This window comes from Columba livia, chromosome 3 (assembly GCF_036013475.1).
Source record: "Columba livia isolate bColLiv1 breed racing homer chromosome 3, bColLiv1.pat.W.v2, whole genome shotgun sequence".
NCBI classification, from domain to species: Eukaryota; Metazoa; Chordata; class Aves; order Columbiformes; family Columbidae; genus Columba; species Columba livia.
In genome coordinates this window covers 116,919,317-116,940,327 of record NC_088604.1, presented here as the reverse complement: position 1 = coordinate 116,940,327, position 21,011 = coordinate 116,919,317, and the positions used below count along the sequence as shown (strand labels likewise).

Genomic DNA, 21,011 nt, shown 5'->3' with positions numbered 1-21,011 from the left:
GCACATAGCTTCAATATAACAGGCAGTACCTTTGTATCATGGCATGGGTGCAATGGCTGATACCAATATTCCTTGGACTTTCTGCTCTATTCTGCAATGAACAATTACATGGTTGCATATTCTCCTGAATAACTCATACTGTAAGTCAGCCAGGAGATTCTTTTTCTTCACCTCAGTCCCTTATCATATCACGCGTAGCACTGTAATCAGGACATACATTGATGACCAGGCAGATGAGTGGCATAAACACAGCAGGAACAACTCCTCTATTTGGAGGAAATGAAGATGTGGTTGCAGAGTGCTAAAATGCCATGAGTGTGGCAGTGCCTACCAGGATGCCATAGAACAAATTCATGGAGGGGGAGTGATAAACTTCTTAGTCCCCGCTCCTGCCCCTTAGCAAATCTGTATCCGAGCCCATCATGTAATGAAAGATGTGCTGATCTGTGGCCTGTAGAGGAGTGACTCTACCTGCCCTATTTGGGTTACAGTGTTCTCCTCAAGCTACTGTTGAGTCCTACACAGTTGCTCTCAGGTAATGTGTTTGATTGTTTTTCTGTCACGTTTTCTTGTTTTTATTTTAATTAAAAAAAGCTTCAGTCATTCTAACCCAAGTTCTGTGTTGTCACTGTTGTGTAAGGGGGAGGATGGGGTGTGTGCTGGTGGTAACCCATGCTGGGATTGCTAAGTTATAGTCAAGTAGAGCAGCAGATCTCAGGTGGGTTCAGAGACCAAAAGCACAGTTTATTTTGTTCCCTCTAAAACTGACAATGAAAGTGTTAGGGGGACAGTCTTAGGGAGGTAGTAGACACAGTTTACTTTAGCCTTTCCTTTTGTCCCACAAGCAATAGAGCCAGGTAGGGAAGGAGTGGGAAGACCTTTCCCAGCATACAGCCGAGGGAGGCTGGCAGGGGCTTCTCCTCACCGCTCCATGCACAGAGGCAGCACCATTGTTCCAGGGAAGTCAGGAGACTTTTTTTGTTACTGTTTCGGTGGGTCCAGCTGGGGGCTGACAGATGCAGATAGCTGGCAGCATCCCTGCCCACCATGCGTACCATGTACCCTTCATGCCATGAGTACAGCACAACCGCTTGTGCTGGTGACATGTCATTTCAGCAGGTCTATCACCCTGTCCTGCCCTCCTCTGTCTGCTGCTGTCTTTTGCAGAACCCATAGTTCAACATACATCCTCATCAGCTTGTGCTTGCACTCTTTCTGTTCTCAACTGCCCTTTTGGATATATCCCGAATCTCACCTTCCTGTCATAGTTCCTCATGATTCACCACTGTCTACTCTTTGCCACTGTATCTGTCATTTCCCAGGTAGTATTTGCCTGCTGCCTTATCAAGGTCACCAGTCTTCAGTAATGAAAAATAAATATGCAAAATATTTAGCTAATGTAACTGTAAGCTGCAGGATTTGCATATTCTGAAATCTACCCATTATTTGGGGTGAAAAAAAGCTTTTCTAGGAAAGATTCGTTTTAAAGTGGGCAGTTTGCAGGGAATTACATTATCTTACAGAGATGATAGGCTGTTTCTGGCCTACGAAGTGAATGGTTCAAACTTGGGAAGTGGGGAGGGTGCTACTGTATTAAAGTCATTTAATTTCTTCATTTTATGACTTTCCAGGTTATTCTTCCTGATCTTGCTGTCCTGAGAATAGCAGTGTATGACGACAACAATAAGTTGATTGGTCAGAGGATCCTGCCTCTGGATGGTCTACAAGCAGGTTACAGACACATATCCCTTCGCAATGAGGGCAACAAACCACTCTCTCTTCCAACGGTTTTCTGCAACATCGTGCTTAAAACATACGTGCCTGATGGTTTTGGAGGTGAGATAAACCTGTATCTCAGTGTGCTGTAGATCTTGAGTGTTGGTGTGAAGCACCAAAGTACTGCCATGTCCGTATGTCAGAAACGGGCACACAACGCTCAAGGACTGGAAAGATGTAGTATTTTAACTCCTTGGAAATCATGTGTATTCAGTTAAGAAATCAGTTTTCAGACCAAGCACCAGCCTCAGTGTTAATGATAAATGACATGTATCTGTTAAATGACAAAATAATATAGGAAATAATACTACAGTTAACTGAATTTGATTTTTCTCTGAAGATTCTTCTTTAGATTTTAAGTATATATTTTCTGACATAAATACTTGTAAGGTTAACATGTACTTTATGTATATTGCTTGACCTATAGTTATAAACAATTGATGCAGAATCTAGATGTGTTTTTTAAAATAAAACCACATTTGTATTCTTGAGACTATTGGTATATTGCTAAAAATAGACAGTATTAACATAACTAAATAAGTTCCATGATTAGTTCTCCTCTCTCTTCCCAAATAGTTTTGATGTGTTTTGTGTATTTTTCTCATCGATACAGAATGACAACATGATGAACAACTGGAAAGTAACTTTTGACACTTGAGTGGGAGTTGGCATGTATTTTTAAATCACTTATCATCTGCAGTTCACCTTTCATTGTTTTTATGGACTGTCATTAGGATCTCCATGGTTGTTTTAGCAAACATGTAGGAAGGTGTAGTTCAATTCAATAGCTGCCTACCTTTTCATATCTTTTTTAACCTGTATGATTAGGATTTTAAAAATTGCACTGAGTAATAAGTAGAGTGGGTAATCCATTGTAGGCTTTAAAAGATGCATAATTTAATTTTTCATATAACTTAGTAATTTCTTATGGTTTATCTGCATCAGTTACTCCGTTCCAAGTAAGACACAGTAGTGGCACAATTTAATGCAAATCAAGTAGCATTCTCCAAAGAGAAGCTTCTATAATAGAAGTCCGTACGTAAGTAAGCAAAGCTGCTTTGGTTAATGGTTAGAGTCCTCTCTAATGTACTCTTCTAGTGATCTTCCTCGTTTTATTTAATTGCGATTCTTCTACAAAATGCTACTCCCCACCCCCACCTTACCTCACCGAGGAGAGAAAAAAAACATAAGCAGACCACAAATCACAATGTGAGAAGCAGTGATGAGTCACATTGCCCTTGTAGAAATGCTGAGCCTTTGGTGATGTGCTTGTATGGTTAGTAATACAATTTACAAAGGTCTCACTCTCACAAACGTGTTAGTCATTTGTACCTTGAAGCTCGTGATAATCAGGTTCCATTTTCAAATGACGCATCACGTTAGCACGGTACTCCAGGATTTTCATTGAGGGGTGGATGCCAAGGACAAAAAGGCATGGTTACTAAGTTAGGGAAAGGGGAAACAGTCCGTGCGGAGCTATGAGGCCATTGTTAAGGCTGAAAAAAAATTCTGCATGGGTTTTGTGTATATCAAGTACGATTTCAGAAGACATAGTTGGTTCACAACATTTTTTGGAGGCGACCTCTTTGTGTAGATAAACAGAGTTGTCCAGGGTAATGCTATGTTTTTAATACAACTTTGGATGGAATGGGAACCCTATCTCTGTTTTTTTGCTTAAAAAATGCATCTGCTGACTTCAGAGGAACATTTCATAGAGCAACTTAGGTTGGAAGGGAGATACTAGAGTCCAGCCCTTGGTTTGCACAAGTATAGCAGGTTTCTTCCCAAAGCTTTTGGTGGCTTGGATGTTTTTACAGACCTGGTCAGTGGACCAACTTCTCTATCTTGCATCATTGTAAGCTAACTTGAAAAATGGCTGAAGAGATGACTGGAAACATGGGCAAAATTCAAATGATGATGAAAATCTTGAAATTTCAAAACCGTCATTGCAGAAATAATGGCCTGTCATGCTACTGAGACCATCTAGAGTGTAAGGGTTTAAAAGCATTTGTCTTCTACTCATAAGCAGCCAAAAATAGGGCTCTGCAGCATTCTGCAGAGAAACAGCTTCTTTGCAAATAGAGCACTGTCTCCATGGTCCTCCTAACAGTCATGACAAAAACCCTGAGTTAATTAAATGACAATATTTTGTAGTGAATGATGAGTCAGACAGGCTGCAGTGTTCAAACTTCCTTTCTTAAGTTACTGTTCTCACAAGGAGGGATTATTAACTGAGACCAGTGACCCTTTCCTCCCTAAAACTGAAGTTCAAGTTTCAGAGGGATCATCAAAACAGATCACTGCTGTGGTCTCTGAATGCATTATTATTATAGATGCTGAATCAGTTTAACTTGTAAAATCATCTCTTGCTGTGGGGGTGTCCTTTGTCATTTGTGAATTCTTTGACTCTTGAAATTAAAGCATGGAAAGGGATTATTCAATGTGCAGGTAAAGATTCATGTGTCTTTGTCTTCCTGTAAACCTGTGCTTGCACATTTATCACTGCATATGGAAAGAAGATTCAACAGTCTATACGGTATCTGGTGCTGGCTATGATACCACTAGTGGTGCTGTGTCATTTGCAAGATTCAAATATTGGCCATTATGGTTCATTGAAAAGCCATTTCACAGCCTGTCATGTTCCAGACGTGGAGCATCACAAAGGCGAGTGAGAACAGATTTTTCCCAATTGCTTTAACCACCCATCTGAAACTGCTGTTTAACTAGGAACTATAACAGCATTTTCTACATTTCTCTGCAGTCCCAAGTCAGTCCACACCCCCTCAAATAACCAAGAGGCAAAGTCGTTAGTGCTTTGTGGCTAAGGAGATCCCATTCTGGTCTCAAATTCTAGTGTCATCAACTAGGAGTAAATTAGGGCAATTTTGGTCTTACAGAGTCAGTGTGTGTTTCCTAAATAAGATCCCTGGATTAGTACCCCTCTCTTGATTGATGTTCCTGGTGTGTGCAAACACTGCAGTGAGGAGCGCCTTCAGTTCTGCCAGGATCACTAAGGACAGTCAGACTATTGTTGCAAGCCATGGCTCATGATAACAGGGGTAGAATAACACTCTCGCAAAATATTGATTTCCAAATCCCTCTGAAGATTATAAAAAGTTGATCATTTTTCCCTTACAGATATTGTGGATGCTTTATCAGATCCAAAGAAATTTTTGTCTATCACAGAAAAAAGAGCAGATCAAATGAGAGCTATGGGTATCGAAACTGTAAGTAGAACTTAATGGCAAATACAGCCCATTTGTGTTCATACTATGTGGGGTTTTATTGAGTAAACCGATCCTTCTGCAATTGATGCATGTTCCCTTATCATTTCTCATTTTCAAATAGAAGCCTCTTGGTCCTGCTCTGAAATACATTGGCTTATGTTAGTTACATGTCCTGAAATATCATTCACACACCACTTAGAAGTAGGAATTTTGAGAAATGAGAAACGAGCCGTATTTTAGTAGGTAGCCATTTAAAATAGGTTGCAATTTTTTTAGTGAGTATAGTGTTGTTTGAAAGTATGTTGCAATTTTCTTGGTTATGTTTAAAGTAAGCAAGTTCAGAAATTTCCCATACCCCAACTTTTATACTACAAGTGAAACAGCAATTAATTTATGTGAATATTTCTTTCAGAGTGATATAGCTGATGTACCAAATGACACTTCAAAGAATGATAAAAAAGGAAAAGCCAATAATGCCAAAGCCAACGTAACGCCTCAGAGCAGTTCTGAACTTCGACCGAGTACCACGGCAGGATCTGGGACTGACGCTAAGAAAGGTTGGCAAAAGTCATGTACCATTCCTTCTGTTCTGAAGTGGTTCAGCCAGTCACAAAGTAGTACTCATTACTCAATTTTACTTTTGCAGTTGTATTCATTCTTACCCTTTCAGAAGGTAACTTCTTTTGACATTGAGAGTGGTCTTTGTCTAATTGCAAATGAATTTTGTATATTTCTAAAATGGCTGTATAACACAAATACAGCTTTATTTGACTAATTCACCTCTTTGGGCAGCTGTATACCTGCTGCCAGCAGTAGTAACCTGCATGACTCTGGGAGCAGTTTACTAAAGATCTGCTAGAGGAACACTAATAGGAATGACTGTTTTCTGGTATACTCCACAGAAACTCTTCTGCTTTTTTTTTCCTCCCTCTACAAATCCCTTGGCAGAGTTGCAGATTTAAGTAATTAAAGGTATTTAGAATTCATTGGATTCTGTAGAGATTTCCCAACAATTAGAAATGTTTGCAATGTGTGGTTTTATTCTGAACAGTGATTATGGAAATGGCATGTTTATTGTAAAAAACATCCATATTAAATGTGCTCATTTATAAGTGAATAAGTATTTTTTCCTCACTCTTCACTGTTCACTCTACAAAATCGTCTTACAGAGTCAAATGGGATTAGTTGTTTCTCACATATCATCACAGGTAATGAAGATTGAAAGAGAAAACAGATTTGTACAGCTGAATGAAACACAATAAATATTTTTGTTAATGAGCCACAAGAATTAGAATCTGCTTCATTTTCATCCACCTTGGCCCAAAGGGATTGATAGGACTGAAAAGCAGCACTGATTGCTGCTCTTCTTAAACTTAAGTAGACATGGCTGAATACACACATGTGAGAAACAAGGTGCTCTTTCTCTAGAGTTACTTTTGGCAATAAAACAGGTCTTCTCTGACGCCTGATCTCTTTCAAAGTTCTTCCCTGGCGTAAAACTCAGATTATTTTATTCAGTGAGATGTTTCCCTGTTGCATGTATCATCACTAAGATGCACAAGTATTAGTTTTATTGTGCACTAATAAAGCATGAAATTTGCTGGGGTTGGCAACTAATTCCTGGTGAACGAAGTAAATGGGTCTGCATTTTTAGATAAAATCCTGAGGAAGTTTGTTTAGAAGGCAGCACACCTGATGCAGCCCTGGTCTTAAACTGAGATTTCAGTACTCAAACGTTCTCATCTGCAACCATTTTTTATCCATATTCTCTCATGTTAAAATAGACCCGGTCATGTTTATATCCCATGTAACCATCCTTATTTTGTATTACTTATCTCTATGATCTGAGTAATTCTGCCATTGTTAGAATATGCAGCTTGCCTTGCTATTAGAAATTAGGTATCCAGCAAGATATGGTGTCTGGGGAAAGCTCTGAAATGCACAGGAATGTTGTGATTTTTTTTGTTTGCTGACTTTCAGTAATAGAAGTGATTTATATTTTTTAAAACTTCAGCTTCAAGATTTATCTGTGCCTAAATCTGTTCCAGTCTCATTTACTAGACTAGTGTTAATACCATATAATTGAGCAGGATCTTGTGCTTCTAAGTAAATAAAAAATCTTGTTACCTAAGGAGATTGCCTACCACCTCTTCCCCTCCCTTTCTTTTTACAGCATCATAACTGAAAACATCTTTTTTTTCAGTTAAATTCACCTTAAAGGCAGAAAGTCCTTTACAAGGCAGGGAGGGTATAACACAGACACTATTAACAGTGATTGACTAAATATGTTTGCAGTGTATTAATGAAAAGCTGAATGTTTTCATGTAAAACCTCAGAAAAAAAACCTATGCATTACAATTCTCATGGCATTGTACTGACATTTTTATTAATGGTTATACGTAGGATATGCCTAGTAGTTACAAAAAATCATAACATCACAATAAAATATTAAAGCATAAAGATGAGATTTGGTTTTGTTTGCATTGCAGTTAAGGTGATCAAAATATATTTTCAGTCATCTAGATAGTACAGTTAGTCACGTGTGACACATTTGCTTTTTGAATTGAATTTTCATTAGAATTTTCACTTATGATTCTATTTCTCCTCCATTTTTAACTCTCCTTTAGTCTTGGAGTGAGCTATGGCTCCTTTTCTCATAGTCTGCTATTAACCAAAAGCAAATTTTACCTCTGTTAACATGTAGACTGCAGGTAAATTTTCACTCCCTTGATTTTTGTGGTTTGAATTGAAGTACACCTAAACTCAGTTAACCCTTTCTGCAGCTATGTAGAATATTACCCAAGCCTCCCTGCCCCAGAATTAGTGGTGCCAGTGCTGTCTCCAGCTATGGACCAAATTTCTGAAGTTTGTGTGGTTCATTTTTAATGTACATAAATGGTTTGCTGTGCTTTCAGAACAGGAGCTTTTTCAATTCTTAGGTTGCTGTATTTTGACACTTCAGTCCAGAACTGTAAGAGATTAAAATACACTCACTGATTCATTTCTTTTTTTCACAAGGCAATTGATTGAGCAGTGCACTTGAAAAGGAAATTAACTGTATCTTTGTTATGTCTTGATGAATAATTTTCTCATTAACTTGGGTTTATTTTTTTATGTTGCAAATAACATGAATTAATTGCTGACTTAAATGTAGGGTTTTGTGATAAAACTCAAAAAGTATGAGATATACTAATATGTATGAGGTTTTAGATAAACCATATCAATACCTTTCTAGGTATAGACCTCATTCCTCAAGTGAAGATAGAAGATTTAAAGCAAATGAAGGTAAGGATGGACAGAAGCTTTTCAAAATATGATCCTAATTATTTAAGTAGCCAGGATTTTATCTGGTTACAGTCAAGATGACTGCGGAAAGATTGATCCAACTTCTCTCTTTGTAGGCTTACATAAAGCATTTAAAGAAACAGCAGAAAGAGCTGAATGCCTTAAAGAAGAAACATGCAAAGGTATGATCGTTAAGAGCTCTCTGGGCAACACATTCTAATTGGAAAAAGTTGAAGCACCCACTAGCACAGCTCTTAATTAAGTCGTAGGGAGAAACTAAGGAACAGTAGTTGCACCACCAAGAAAGGCATATGTGTTTTAAATGTACTGAAATATGCTCCAGTGAGCAAATTTTCCCTTTAGCAACCCTTTGTATGTCTCCTTGAGTTCCAGTGCACATTTGTTTGACCCATATAAGCATCCAAAGCTCACCTTTTTCAGATAATGATTTTATCTAGCTCCCTCTTGCATGACATATTGACAGGCAGCTTGGAAAAAAGGCAGTAATGATGTGAGAGGGTGCTGCATCAAAGCCAGGCACTGGAGAAACTGCAAAACTGCCAAAGAGAACTGGAATGTGTAACTGAAAAATGAAGTGCCCTGTTCTTCCTCACTTGTATCTATGTTAGCCACTTTATAGTCAGCTATTTGCTTGGTACTGTTGGCAGTGATGTCCCAAATATATACAACACTATCACAAATATACTTCACATTAGAAAATACAGTAAATTTTCTCCTGACCTTTATCATTAGAAAAACATTTCTCTTGTTACGGGAAGAGGCATAACAAGTAAAGAAAGTATCTTAAGTTCTGAATTTTGGGAATGCATACAAATCCATTCTGGGCTGTTAGAGCAGTTGTTCCCTTGCCCTCTTTTATTGCAGATTTCATTGCAGAATAATGTAGTTGCCTGGGCATTTTAATACCAGTCTTTGTCTTTATTTTCGCGACTGTTGTTTGGGTGTGGGACTCTGTGTCTGTACAATGAAGTATGAAGAAATTACTTCCAATAATTGGCAATTTTGTGGGGCTCTTAGTATTAAAAGTAGCATAAGGAAATTAAGTATTTGCGTTTCACGCTCCTTACTGACTTGATGCAGAAGGGAAGTGAGTGATTTCTCCATTTTGATATTGTGTGCAAAGCTCATGCTCAAGAAAAAGTGTCTGTTGTCCACACTTCTAGCATGGACAGTTTCCAGACTTTCATAGGCTTGATCTTTCAGGAGGCTTCTTATTTCTAAACACTACTTTCTCATTCATTGGACAGCATCTAGCAGCTGGCTATAGCAGCTTTTTGCAAATGAAAATGGCACCGTGATTACATATAAAACAGCCATACCAATGATATATATCCCTGATAGATGTGACCCACAGCAGTGTAAGGATATCTTAGCCAAGACTGTGCTTGCTAATGTTAAAAAATTGATCCGTCTGTCCAGCCTTGTACTTGCTTCCTCTAATCTGAGGAAAAAATTGCCAGCCACAATCTGAAAACGCTGTGCACTCAGAAGGGCTTTCAGCATTAACTCAAGCACAGCTATTTTAGGTCTGAGCCAGCCTGTGTCCTGCTGGTCCTAAGTACAAAGTGCAAGTCTGTGCTAACAAGAAAGTGCCTGTCTAGAGCGTGCCTTGCTAAAGGCCCCAGGAAGGGCACGTTCTTGAATTTGGAGAGGAGAGGCTGAGCAGGAAAGTGTGGCCATATTGGTTCCCAGGTGATCTTAGGGAGGTGCTTGGTGTACTCATCACTGGTTTTAATGCATTTTATCAGCTGGGATGGAGCAAGAGGGCTATACGGTTAGTTATCTGTTATCAGGTTGAGGAAACCCATGTATTAAGCAGACCGAACTTACAAGTTCCAGAGATAAGTTTGCTCTCATTTAGCCATAGACACTGCAGAGAACTGGAGGAATAAGTAAACAGAAGGGAATTGTTCATGTTGTTTAAGGAAAGTAAAGTCCAATTCTTTTCCACCTCAAGTTGGCCTTGGAAAATGCATATCTTTTTTGTATTGAGTTACATCTTGAGTACTGTTTAGATAAATGATCTGGGGTGACATCACAGGGCTATAAAGGCATGTGATAAAGAGATAAGGCTTAAATCGTGGTTGACCTGAGGGAAAAGCAGGGATTGTAGCTGATTATGGGGGAGTGTCACATAATTGGGCAGATGTCTTCTGCTTTGCAATGTTTGTGCTTAGTCTTTTAGAGCAAGAATTACATTGTTCTGTTCATCTAGAGGACAGGGGTGGTTAAAGAGATGCTCTCGGTCACTTCGCCTGGGGCTGGCTGGTGCTGTCAAGCTGATGTCATTCTTTTCACTGCCTATGTTTTTTCCTACCTGGTTAGTCAGTGTAAATATTCCCTGGTGAAGCTGTTGGTGGAGTCTATTTGTTTCCCGTTAAATCCTCTATAGAATAGAGAATTCGGTTCCCCACTCTAAATACAAAATTTGGAAGCTGTACACGTTCCCTGGGGAAGTGCTTTACAGATGTTGGAGTGCTCAGGTCCAGCCCAGGGCTAGATTTTTAAAAGGCTCACAACATTTGTATTAAGCTTTTGGTAAAAGTGAATGTAAAAATCTTTAATTAGTATTTTTAGAGGAAGAAACAGTGATAAGGCAAACACAGGTGTATAGAAAATTATAACAAAAAGCAGTAGAATAACAAGGGTAGAATAAATGCAAACTGAACTGTAAAACAAAATAGAGATAAAGTCCCGGAAGAGGCCATACTAATTAATGCGAGGCTTTTTGTCACAATTAGGTAAAGTGTGGAGCAATTGGATATTAATCAAATAACATAAATTAACAAACAAGTTTTTCTATTGTTATGTAAATTCAATATTTAGTGCTTTCCATCATAGTTAAATACATGCATCATTATGAGCAGCTGTTCTGATAAAGGAGAATATGAAGTCAAGTTCAGTAATGAAGTCTGTATGTAAGCACTAAGTGAAATGTGTTGTTTCTGGTACAGTCTTGTAATGGAAAGGAACTGTCTATATGCTAAACCCAAAAGTGTAACATGTATTAGTCATTCAGCTTTTCATCACAGGAACAGTTTTTTCATCCCTTTCCATAGATAAACTCCTCGACCATTTCACCAATAACTTTAGTAGCGACAACGGGTTAGCATTGATGTGTGATACTCCACAGGTAGCCCTGTATGTCCAGTTTGTCAGCATGTGCTTTGTTGGAGGGGGAAATGGATGGATGGATGGAATGATAATTTGCAGTCTGTATGTGTAATTGAAAGTTGTATTGCACAGCTTACTGGCGCTTGCAAAGGGAGATGCTCTGCAGCAAGGTAGAATTACTTAATGATAAGATTACTGCTGTAATTAGGGATCACAGGCTCAGATCTACAGAAAGGCAGTTGTTAATGATTTGATTTTTACCTAATGTTTGGGCTTGGAGCTATTTGGTTTGCAGTGACCAAGACACTAGCACTGTATTCAGTATGAGATATGTAGAGGAAGGGGGGACTGGGTTGAGCTTTGTTCTCCTCAGCATTCAGAAACTTTGAATGATATGATCTGAGCTTATAAATCTGATTTTTATATTGCACTTAAGTGGACATTTATTCAAAAAGCTGAAGCTTTTTCCCATCATTTTTTTGTTTTAAGGTATATCATATTTTAAGGTCCACTACAGATTTTTGTTTTTCAAACAAAGAAGAAATGTTTTAGGGCTTGTGGTGGAATATCTGGAATCTTTAATATCAGATGGTTAGACTACATGAAGTTCCATTGTCAAAGTTATCTGTTTGTACGCTCGTAATTTTACTCTGTAAGAAAGCTAAACATTAAAAATCTAACAACCTAATTGTAAGGTCCTACTGTTTTCCAGGAGCACAGCGCTATGCAGAAGTTGCACTGCACACAAATTGACAAAATAGTGGCACAATATGATAAAGAAAAGGTATCATACGAGAAAATGTTAGAGAAGGCAATCAAGAAGAAGGGGTAAGATTATTTTCAATTTTCTTTTAGACTTAAAATACAGTTTATGCTTTTGGGGTCTGGAATAAAACATTCATAAAAAGGTCATTTAGATGAATGAATTGCAGCTTGAACCAGCATTGTATATCAAAAGCTGCTTGAAGGCTCTAGCAGTTGGCCATAAATGTTGTACTAACTTTGCCTTTCTTTAGTCTTCTACTATAAAAAGTGAAGGAGTTGCCTCAGGTTTTTATTTCTGTGGTCTGATCTGGTCTCAGTTCATTCCCCAGGGAATGTCGCTGTTGGATTCAGTGGGAACAGGCTAAGGTCCTCAATAGCTCTAGTGACCAGAAAGTAGCGATGTTTTGATTATGGGGAAAAAGCTGGCATCTAAATCCTGAACATTTTACAATAATAGAGTTTTGCTGTGCTGTCAAGTTGAAGTTTCTTTTTAACAAATAAACCTTCATATCCTCACCTGGGATAAATCAGTATTACTCCTTTGACTTGAGTGAAGCTGTTTTGCTTCGCACTAGCTGATGGCCTGGGACATTGCATGTGTGAATCTCTTAATCGTCCCAGAAAAGCTCCCAGAAGATACTGGTGACTTTAATAAAATGTCTGTCTTACAGTCCCATTTGGAATTATGTAGCCGGGCCTGCTGTTGCCTTGCTGCTGTCCTGTAATCTGGCAGCAGTTTCTTTTCTCCACCTTTCACTCTATGACTTTCATTGAGACAAATTTTTATACTATAATACTAAAGCAGGAATTACTTTATTGAGATCTATATCAAGCTATGCTAATAGTTAGCCTTAATTTCATATTGTTGTCATCTGGCAACAACAACTGGCAACAAACTCACCGCATACTGAACATATATGCCTCTTTGGATTGGATTCTTCCACAAATACTTTTTATTTAGAGTGGCAATGGTTTCAAGTGTACATGTTATAAACTGAAAACGAAACAGGAATAGAACTGTCAGAATTAAACAAGGTAAGGAGAATTCTCCTCACTAAATTATTAAAAGCTCACAAACTCTTTAAAAAGCTCATGTTGGGTTCTTTTTTTGTACAAGAAAGAGGAACTCTAAGCACCCACATACTTCTAATCCAAGTTGCTCCTTCCAGAAAATTACTACTTCTCCAAACACAGAGGGAACAGCTATAGGACTAATACATTTAATGTGGCTTTGATCCAATTTATATTGAATATAACACCTATTTCCATTAAATATAACAGTATGTCTGGATTTATCGTAATGGTCAGGGTATATTTACTACAGTGGTGGTGAACTGAGCCCTGGGCATTGCACCATAATTATCATGTGGGGAGAAAGGCTTCCCCATGCTCTGCTATTTAAGAACCTCATATCAAGAAGAGTCAGGAATCAGTATTCCTGTTGGCCTGAGAAGCTACCAGGGCCTCTGTCTGGGCAGAACAGCAACTAAAGGTGTGTTGGAAAGTTAAAGGTGGTAATGGCTGTTTCTGTGCAGTCGGTAGTGGAAAGCACTGGGTAACAGTGCTTGCCAGAGAAACCCCAAATGGAAGAAGTACAAAAGTAGTTGATAATTTGATTCCAAGTTTGAGATCACTTCACAGGCTACATGCAGTTTCTTTTCTTAGTTCTTCAACACTTCTCTCAAGAATGCCAAAGCCTTTATGATAGTTTTAAATTATCATTGAAAGTTTTTAAAAAATAAAAAAGGTTGGAAGTGACAACTCCAGAAGCAGATCCAGTACACAACCAAACATTGTTCCTTGCCAGGACTCTGTGCTTTCCATGGACTCCAGAGCTCTTACTCATCTGATGGCTCTGCAGTACCAAAAGAATAACTATTGGTATCTCATTAACAGCCAAATCAAATCCAGTATCAGCACAGACTTTCTGTGAAAACACTTTTCAACTCTGTATCAAGGTGTGTGAAGGGCTTTCTTCAGGGTCATTGTGTATGCAGCCCTGAAAGCCCTTTCAGCAAGGTACTTGTGCACACACGTCTCTTCACCCCAACTGTGCAGTATATTTAAGAACATGCTTAAAAGTGAACACATTGGTTGAGACTTAAAGCCTTTATTGAACTGAAATGATCTGATGAATTAGGGGTCCTGTGTTCAGTGAGTACAAGACCTGCTCCATTTCCTTGGCTATAATTTTGGGACTTTTACAAGCAATAAAAGTTGTAAAATAACATGTAAAATGTGGTTTCAAGACACTCATATTGAAATTGTCAGATACTTTCTGCAAAAAGGCTTTATGATAGGTGTATGGAAGACTTCATCTTCTGATTCTATTGTGCAGTTTTTTGTGGTCCATTTCTGCCTCATGGTGTGACAAATGTCAACTGCATATTGTTCAGCAAAGTAGAATTTTTTAATCACATGCTAATTCACTGACAGATGGACAGGATTTTGCTCTGTATGCTATTTCTGTTGTACACTTCAAATGCTTACAAATCTCAGAGAGACTTATAGGGATAGGTGTGCTCGCGTTTCCACTCTGAAATGTAAAGATCCTTCTGATTCATCGGGACGCTCCAGAAATTCACGTGTATGTGTGTGTGAGCGTTGGACATGTGGCATCGGGTTGGGCGTTTCTTCCCAACTGTGGTTTAACCATGGTCTGTGCCACTGCAGCTGGGGACAATTCTCATTATTGGGTGGAAGTTGCTTTGAGAAATTATGAAAGCTGCATTTCCAGAGAAGGGATCAGCTGGTGATTTTGATACCTCGGATTCTGAAAAGTCCAGTGATTGTAGCAATTAGACTAATTTGGGATAAAATATGTTTGATTCTCTTAAGAATCTATCTCTTTCATATTATGTGAGAAATCATATGAATTCTAGCCAGAATCTGATCACAGCTACCCACATGCATAATCAAAACCACTTTCTTTCCAGCTGTTTTTTTGTTTGTTTGGGGTTTGTTTTGTTTTGTTTTCAGGCACAGGTAGTAGTGGTCAGAACCTGTCTCTAAATGCCTTTATATTACTTCCAAAGTGTCAAATAAGTGTTAGAAATCTCTACAAAAACCTCCTCAATATGGCTAGAAAATAAATGGCAAGTTCTGCTGAAGGCACATCACACTACTATTTTCAGTTAGGGCTTTCCTGGTACTGTTTGATGATAAAATTTTCTGCTAATTTCCATAAGTTTAGCAGTAGTTTGCTATTAAAATAGGATTTAAACTTGTTAAGAGTTTCATAAATCTCCTTTTCTAGAGCAAACATGGATTAATGTTACTGAAGTCAAGCAATAACCATTCTTATCAGGGCCAGCTTCAGATCATAAAATGAACGTGGCTCCATCCACTCAGTGAAGTTACACCATTTTACATCCATGGATGATCTGACACAGAAATATTACAGTGATGTTAAAATAGACTCCTCTCAATATAATATATTGTATTATCCCAGACACAAAACAAGAGACTTCCAGTATGTGAATTTGTATTCTGTTGTAAAAACTCTGCAAAAAGAACAAGAAAATTGGTAAAGATGAAGCTTGTCAGCCTTCAAAAATTTATTGACTTAGTGAGACAGTAATTGATGTTCCTCTTGCAGCTGCAATGGAATGGTTTTTTCTGTACATCCGTTCCACCCAGTTAGTGGCCCAAGTAATTTGGTTTAGTGAAGGAACTTCCATAGGTGAGAGGTAGCAGTCATCCATCTCCTAACCCACAGGTGTGTCAGGGGAGCTTCAGCTTGGGCCCTCTGCAGGTGTTTTACCAGCCTGTTCCTTAGAATCACACACTCCTCCTGAATTAAACAAGCTTTGCAACTTGCATTCAAACCCATTAACTTTACCTAAATGCCATGCTTTATTCAACTTATTTGCAGGAGTGAAAGGCTGCCTTCAGGATTTGTTGTTTTCCAAGTCACAGAAGGTATCTAATGGCTTGGTGTGGTCTGCAAGGGTAATGAAGCCCCTTTCTTGGCAACCCATACACTTCTGTTTTCTCACAGAGGGGCACTTCGCTTTCAACAGGCATTCAGATTTACTATGCCCAAATTGTCCTGTGAGGTAGTTATTCAAATGGCTTCTTTGCCTCAAACTAAAATAAAGAAATGAGGAGCAAAAATTACTTTTAAAACAGAGGATGAAATCCCAGCAAGGCAGTGAGTATGCCTGTAAGTTTTCAGGCAGAAACTGGTTTCTCTTGGCAAGGTATTTTAAGCCTGGAAGAGGAACCAAGTACCATAAATGGAGATGCTTGACATATCCTCAGCAACAGAAAAATTGCCGGGCCGATCTAGAATTAATCATGTGGTGTTTGAATTGAATGATCATTAATCCAACAATATTTTGTAAGTTGTGAATACATTGCCAGAAGAAATAATTTCATTCCAATACACTGCAACACTTCAACTTCGATTAACATTTTAATTAGTAAGAGCTGACTGAATGGGAGGATGTTTAACTTGTGGCACACATTTGCAATTTTCCTTTTTTTAGAGGAAGTAATTGTCTTGAATTGAAGAAAGAAATGGAAATTAAAATTCAGACACTAACATCAGATCACAAATCTAAGGTAAGCAAACAGCCAGTTTTAACACATGCAAAATCTGAGAAGGAGACTTTGAGATCCAAGTGGTAGTTAATTTTCTTGGAAGCATATGAATGATTTTCAGCAATAATAACATGTTGAAAAGAATGGGAGTAATTGAGTGTCTAAAAGTGTTTCTTAAATTTTAAAAAGCTACGTCAATTTCCTGCCCTTTTAGAATTGCTGAAGAAAGTGCCATGTTCATGCCTTATGATATTAAACTGATCATTTGTGTCAGTTCTAGCTAAACAAAGAGATTAACATATTCTGTGTGAAATTTGGATGCTGAATACTTTCTCAAAATATATGTATAATGAAGTTTCTTTTTCATTTTCCCTCATTGTCAGCATGGACAACACTTGCTAGTCTGGCTCTTAGGGAGGGAGTCCAAGTTGCTCTTGAGCCAAGTGCCTTATTTCTAATATTTTTCTCCATTGCTTAGTTGAATTGCTTCATCCGAGGTGCTGGAGAATAAAAGTGCTCTGAGACACAACCTCAGTTAATGTGAAAAAAACTGTTCTCAAGCTGTGATTTGTGGTTCACACTGAGTTGCTTAGAGCTGCTTCCTCTAAACTTCTACACCACTGCTATGCTCACCAGCTTCAGATTGCCTTTGAAAGCTTTGTCCACCACTTACTGACAGAAAATACAAACAAAACCAGCTACATCTTTGAGATGGCAGTAAGGTCGTTTCCATCTTTTCTTGCCCTCATTTTATTAGCTGGTATTATTATTTCATATGGAGAATATCTTGCTTTTCTAAGCAAGGTTTCTTTCTTCTTGCTGACTGCTCAGCCAAATTTGTAGCAAAATGCCCAGGAATGAAACAGCCTTATGTCCCTATCTCCTACTCCTATGAGAAGTCCAAAATAATTTCCTTAAATATAAGCAAATTTGTTGACCAAAAAAAGAAAGGTAATTCATTCATTTCTTAGTGAAATAAAGTCAGAGGAGCACTAGCTCCCTGTCATCCAGACATAAGCTCCAAAACTAATTTGAAGTTATATTGTGTGGAAAATTCTTGGCTGTGATCTCTGCTTCTCACCTGTGTCATTCACAGTCTGGAGTTAAGAGCTGTGATTTGTACACAAGGGACAGCCAAGTATTCATTCATCTTCCAAATCCAATAAATGTGACTCATGTTTTCCCTTCCCACAAATGTATGCAGTTTCTGAGCTCTTTTCCTTTTAAAATCCTGCTTTCAAATTGGTTCCCTTCCATTTAATCCATACCTGGGAAACAGATTGATGTCAGGTTTTAGGATGACATTTTCAAAGGAGACTTGAACACAATCTACTTTGAAATGCCAAACCTCTGTGTGTTGGATAATTCCGAAAGAACTCCTCTGCAAGTCATCTACCTCTGTGGTTTTTCTCAAATTCACTGATTTTTCAATATCTTACTTACTCATTCCATCAAAATTGTCCAGATTAGGTGCCAATTTTAGAATTCTCACAGACCTCTTTTGTTTCAATCGCTGTGTGTGGCCCCTTGAATTATTCCTGGAGATCATGCAAAGGTTTGCAAGCAACATGTTGGAAAACAGTGCTCAAAACCACAGGGAAATTAACTTTTCTCTTATGTGCAGGTTGGTGCAATTAAATTCGATTAAATTCTGAGATGCTGAAGGCATTACACTGATATAGTGGGAGTTTGATTAATTAACAGTTGTTCAGCATTTCTCAGCATTTGGCCCACTAATTTTGATATCAGATTGTATCATAATTCAACTTTAATTATAGCTCATGTTCTCCAGTGTCACAAAGTGCACGTACACTTTTAGCACCAAAGAGACCTTTTCATCTACAAAAGTTTCCTGTTGTGAGGAGACATCCAGCCCAAGTTTGGCATTAAGTATTTAAGTTGTATCCGAATGGCTCAATATGTACTTCACACACAATTAACCCAGCAGATGCAAATTACTCCCCTGCATTAGAAAAGTAGGTCCCGATATCAAGTAGGCTGAGGATGAAAAGGAAAAAACAGGAAAAATTACTTCAAAGATTATTTCTGCTTGAACTTAGTGACTAAACAAACATCTTGCATATATGCTGTGCAAAAGAAAGTTCCTTATCGAGATTTTAATTAGTCTCTTAGGCCCAGTGTAGGAGCAGATGAAAGGACAGGGTTGCAAATACAGTCTGTAGAACAGGAAAGAGAGAATTTAGCTAATGGTTATTTTTCTTATCCTTTTGGATAAGCCAATGCTACCGTAATAGTGGAAAGTAGGACAAGAGCACAGCCCAGTGCAAATGAAATAGACATTTTAACTATGATGCTAATAAATTGGAGAATAGCAGGGATGTACATTGAATTTACTACACCTGAACTTTGAAGTGTATCACAGATCTGCAGCAAAATGGGATTTCAGATGATTTAATGGTCTTGAGTTCTAAGGTCATCTGAATCTGAGCCAAATTGGGTATTTCAGGTCTTGTAACTGGTGTTTGGCAAATCGCTTACATCCTTCTCATCGGTTTGTGTCTTGCTCTACCTGAAATGACTCTCCCACTCCTAGAGAAAAACGTGGTTTATGAGGAGCTGTACCTGCTATTAGTTACCAAAGTAGCAGCCGAAATGACTACCTGAAAATAGGTTAATTGCGAGACATATTTTGTATACCATTTTAAAAATGAGGATAGCTTGTCAAAATATCCAAAGATAGTCATTGAAGGATAATAAAATATATGTTTCTGTTAGCTTCTTTTCTAAATTATTGAGTGCAATATATTCTTATAACAACAACTCAGGTGATTTAGACTTCTTCATATTGTCCTTGGGAACTTTCCAGAACTTTAAACTTGGGAGTCTTGGGAGATAAGCAAGAGAAGAATTCTTGTCAGATTCCCTGCTGACTTAATGAGTACAAAACAAAGATACATAGCCCATCTTCAGATTCAGGCTTTATTAAACACAGGATTTCTGTGTAAACTGACTGTGTTCGTAAAACTGTCTCCACAAAATCCAAGACTGTAATTTAAGTCCTAAGAGAAATCCCACTTGCTAGATTTTTCCATTGTTAATTTCAGTACTTTTGATATAGACCTTTTCTTGGCAGCCAAGAATGTGAAACCATTTTATATATGAACTCAGTGTTAGAGAAGGTTTTAAAATAGCAGTAGCACAGTCAAGAGCACAAATGCAGCACTTTAGATGATAGAGGCCTAATAGTAGGGGTTGTTTTACATCTGCTTTTGTAATACACTGTAGTGTAGTGTTTTATTACTCTGTGAAGCAACTTCATTTGTGTAACTTCATTTTTCACAATTTAGCTGCATTCTTTATGATCTTTTTAATTATTGTCTTTACATCGTCTTCAGCAGCAGTAATAGTTGATCTCCTAGTCTAGCTGAGAACCTGTGTGAATGTTGCTGTTACTTCTCTACAGGTCAAAGAGATTGTGGCACAGCACACTAAAGAGTGGTCTGAGATGATCAATACGCACAGTGCCGAAGAGCAAGAAATCCGTGATTTACACTTGAACCAACAGTGTGAACTACTGAAGAAACTGCTGATTAATGCTCATGAACAACAAACGCAGCAACTAAAATTTTCACATGACAGGTGGGCAGGGCAGTGCTACCTGATAACAGTTGATTTATGTCCACTTTGAGTAGTGTTTTAGTTTCTTGTGTTGATAGCTCTTGTACTGCTGTCAAAGATACTGGACTGTGTGTTCATGGCGGAAGTAAAAGAAGTGATCATGCAAGGGTTAGATAGATGCAGCAATAGGCTGCTTAGCTGGTTTAGATTATCTGAGCTTCATTAAAGACAGCAGATGCAATGAAGTGGTGGTAGTTCCCATCAACTGTGGAAGGAGCTTCAGTTCACAGGCTGGAAACTGAGAGGTATTAAATATGGAAGTACCCTTTGGAGTTGCTAGCACTTGTGGACACATGTCTTTATAGCATTGGTGATTATAAGAAAGGTCCATGAAAAGTAAGATCATAAAAACAACGGGTAGCATGATAAGCTACATTAGCCTGATGCATTATCTTCATACAATATCCTCCTATAATCCCTGGGAATACAGAAGATATTGCACAAGTGTCTTGTTGCTTTTGTAATTAACCATCCTGCCCATTTGAATTGAAATAAAATTAAATATGTATCATATCCAGAGTGTTAAAATTAGGAGTAAGTAGAGGAATCATTTTTTTAATGCTGTTAGTTTTATGCAAAGGAGCCTAAAAGCATATGAATGCAAAACGTGTGTACGTACACACACGACTATTAATACAT

General features: G+C 38.1%; 1 protein-coding gene across 8 annotated transcripts in view; it reads left to right on the top strand.

Moving 5' to 3' along the window:
- PLCB4 (phospholipase C beta 4) overlaps positions 1-21,011 on the top strand; it is a 183,950-nt gene that overhangs the window by 150,256 nt on the left and 12,683 nt on the right. For all 8 annotated transcript variants that reach the window (XM_065059873.1, XM_065059877.1, XM_065059875.1 and 5 more), the window contains 8 exons: positions 1,632-1,836; positions 4,915-5,003; positions 5,416-5,560; positions 8,239-8,288; positions 8,405-8,470; positions 12,136-12,251; positions 16,679-16,754; positions 20,158-20,333. In XM_065059873.1, the coding sequence (XP_064915945.1) occupies positions 1,632-1,836; positions 4,915-5,003; positions 5,416-5,560; positions 8,239-8,288; positions 8,405-8,470; positions 12,136-12,251; positions 16,679-16,754; positions 20,158-20,333 (923 nt within the window). The remainder of the gene's footprint in view (positions 1-1,631; positions 1,837-4,914; positions 5,004-5,415; positions 5,561-8,238; positions 8,289-8,404; positions 8,471-12,135; positions 12,252-16,678; positions 16,755-20,157; positions 20,334-21,011) is intronic.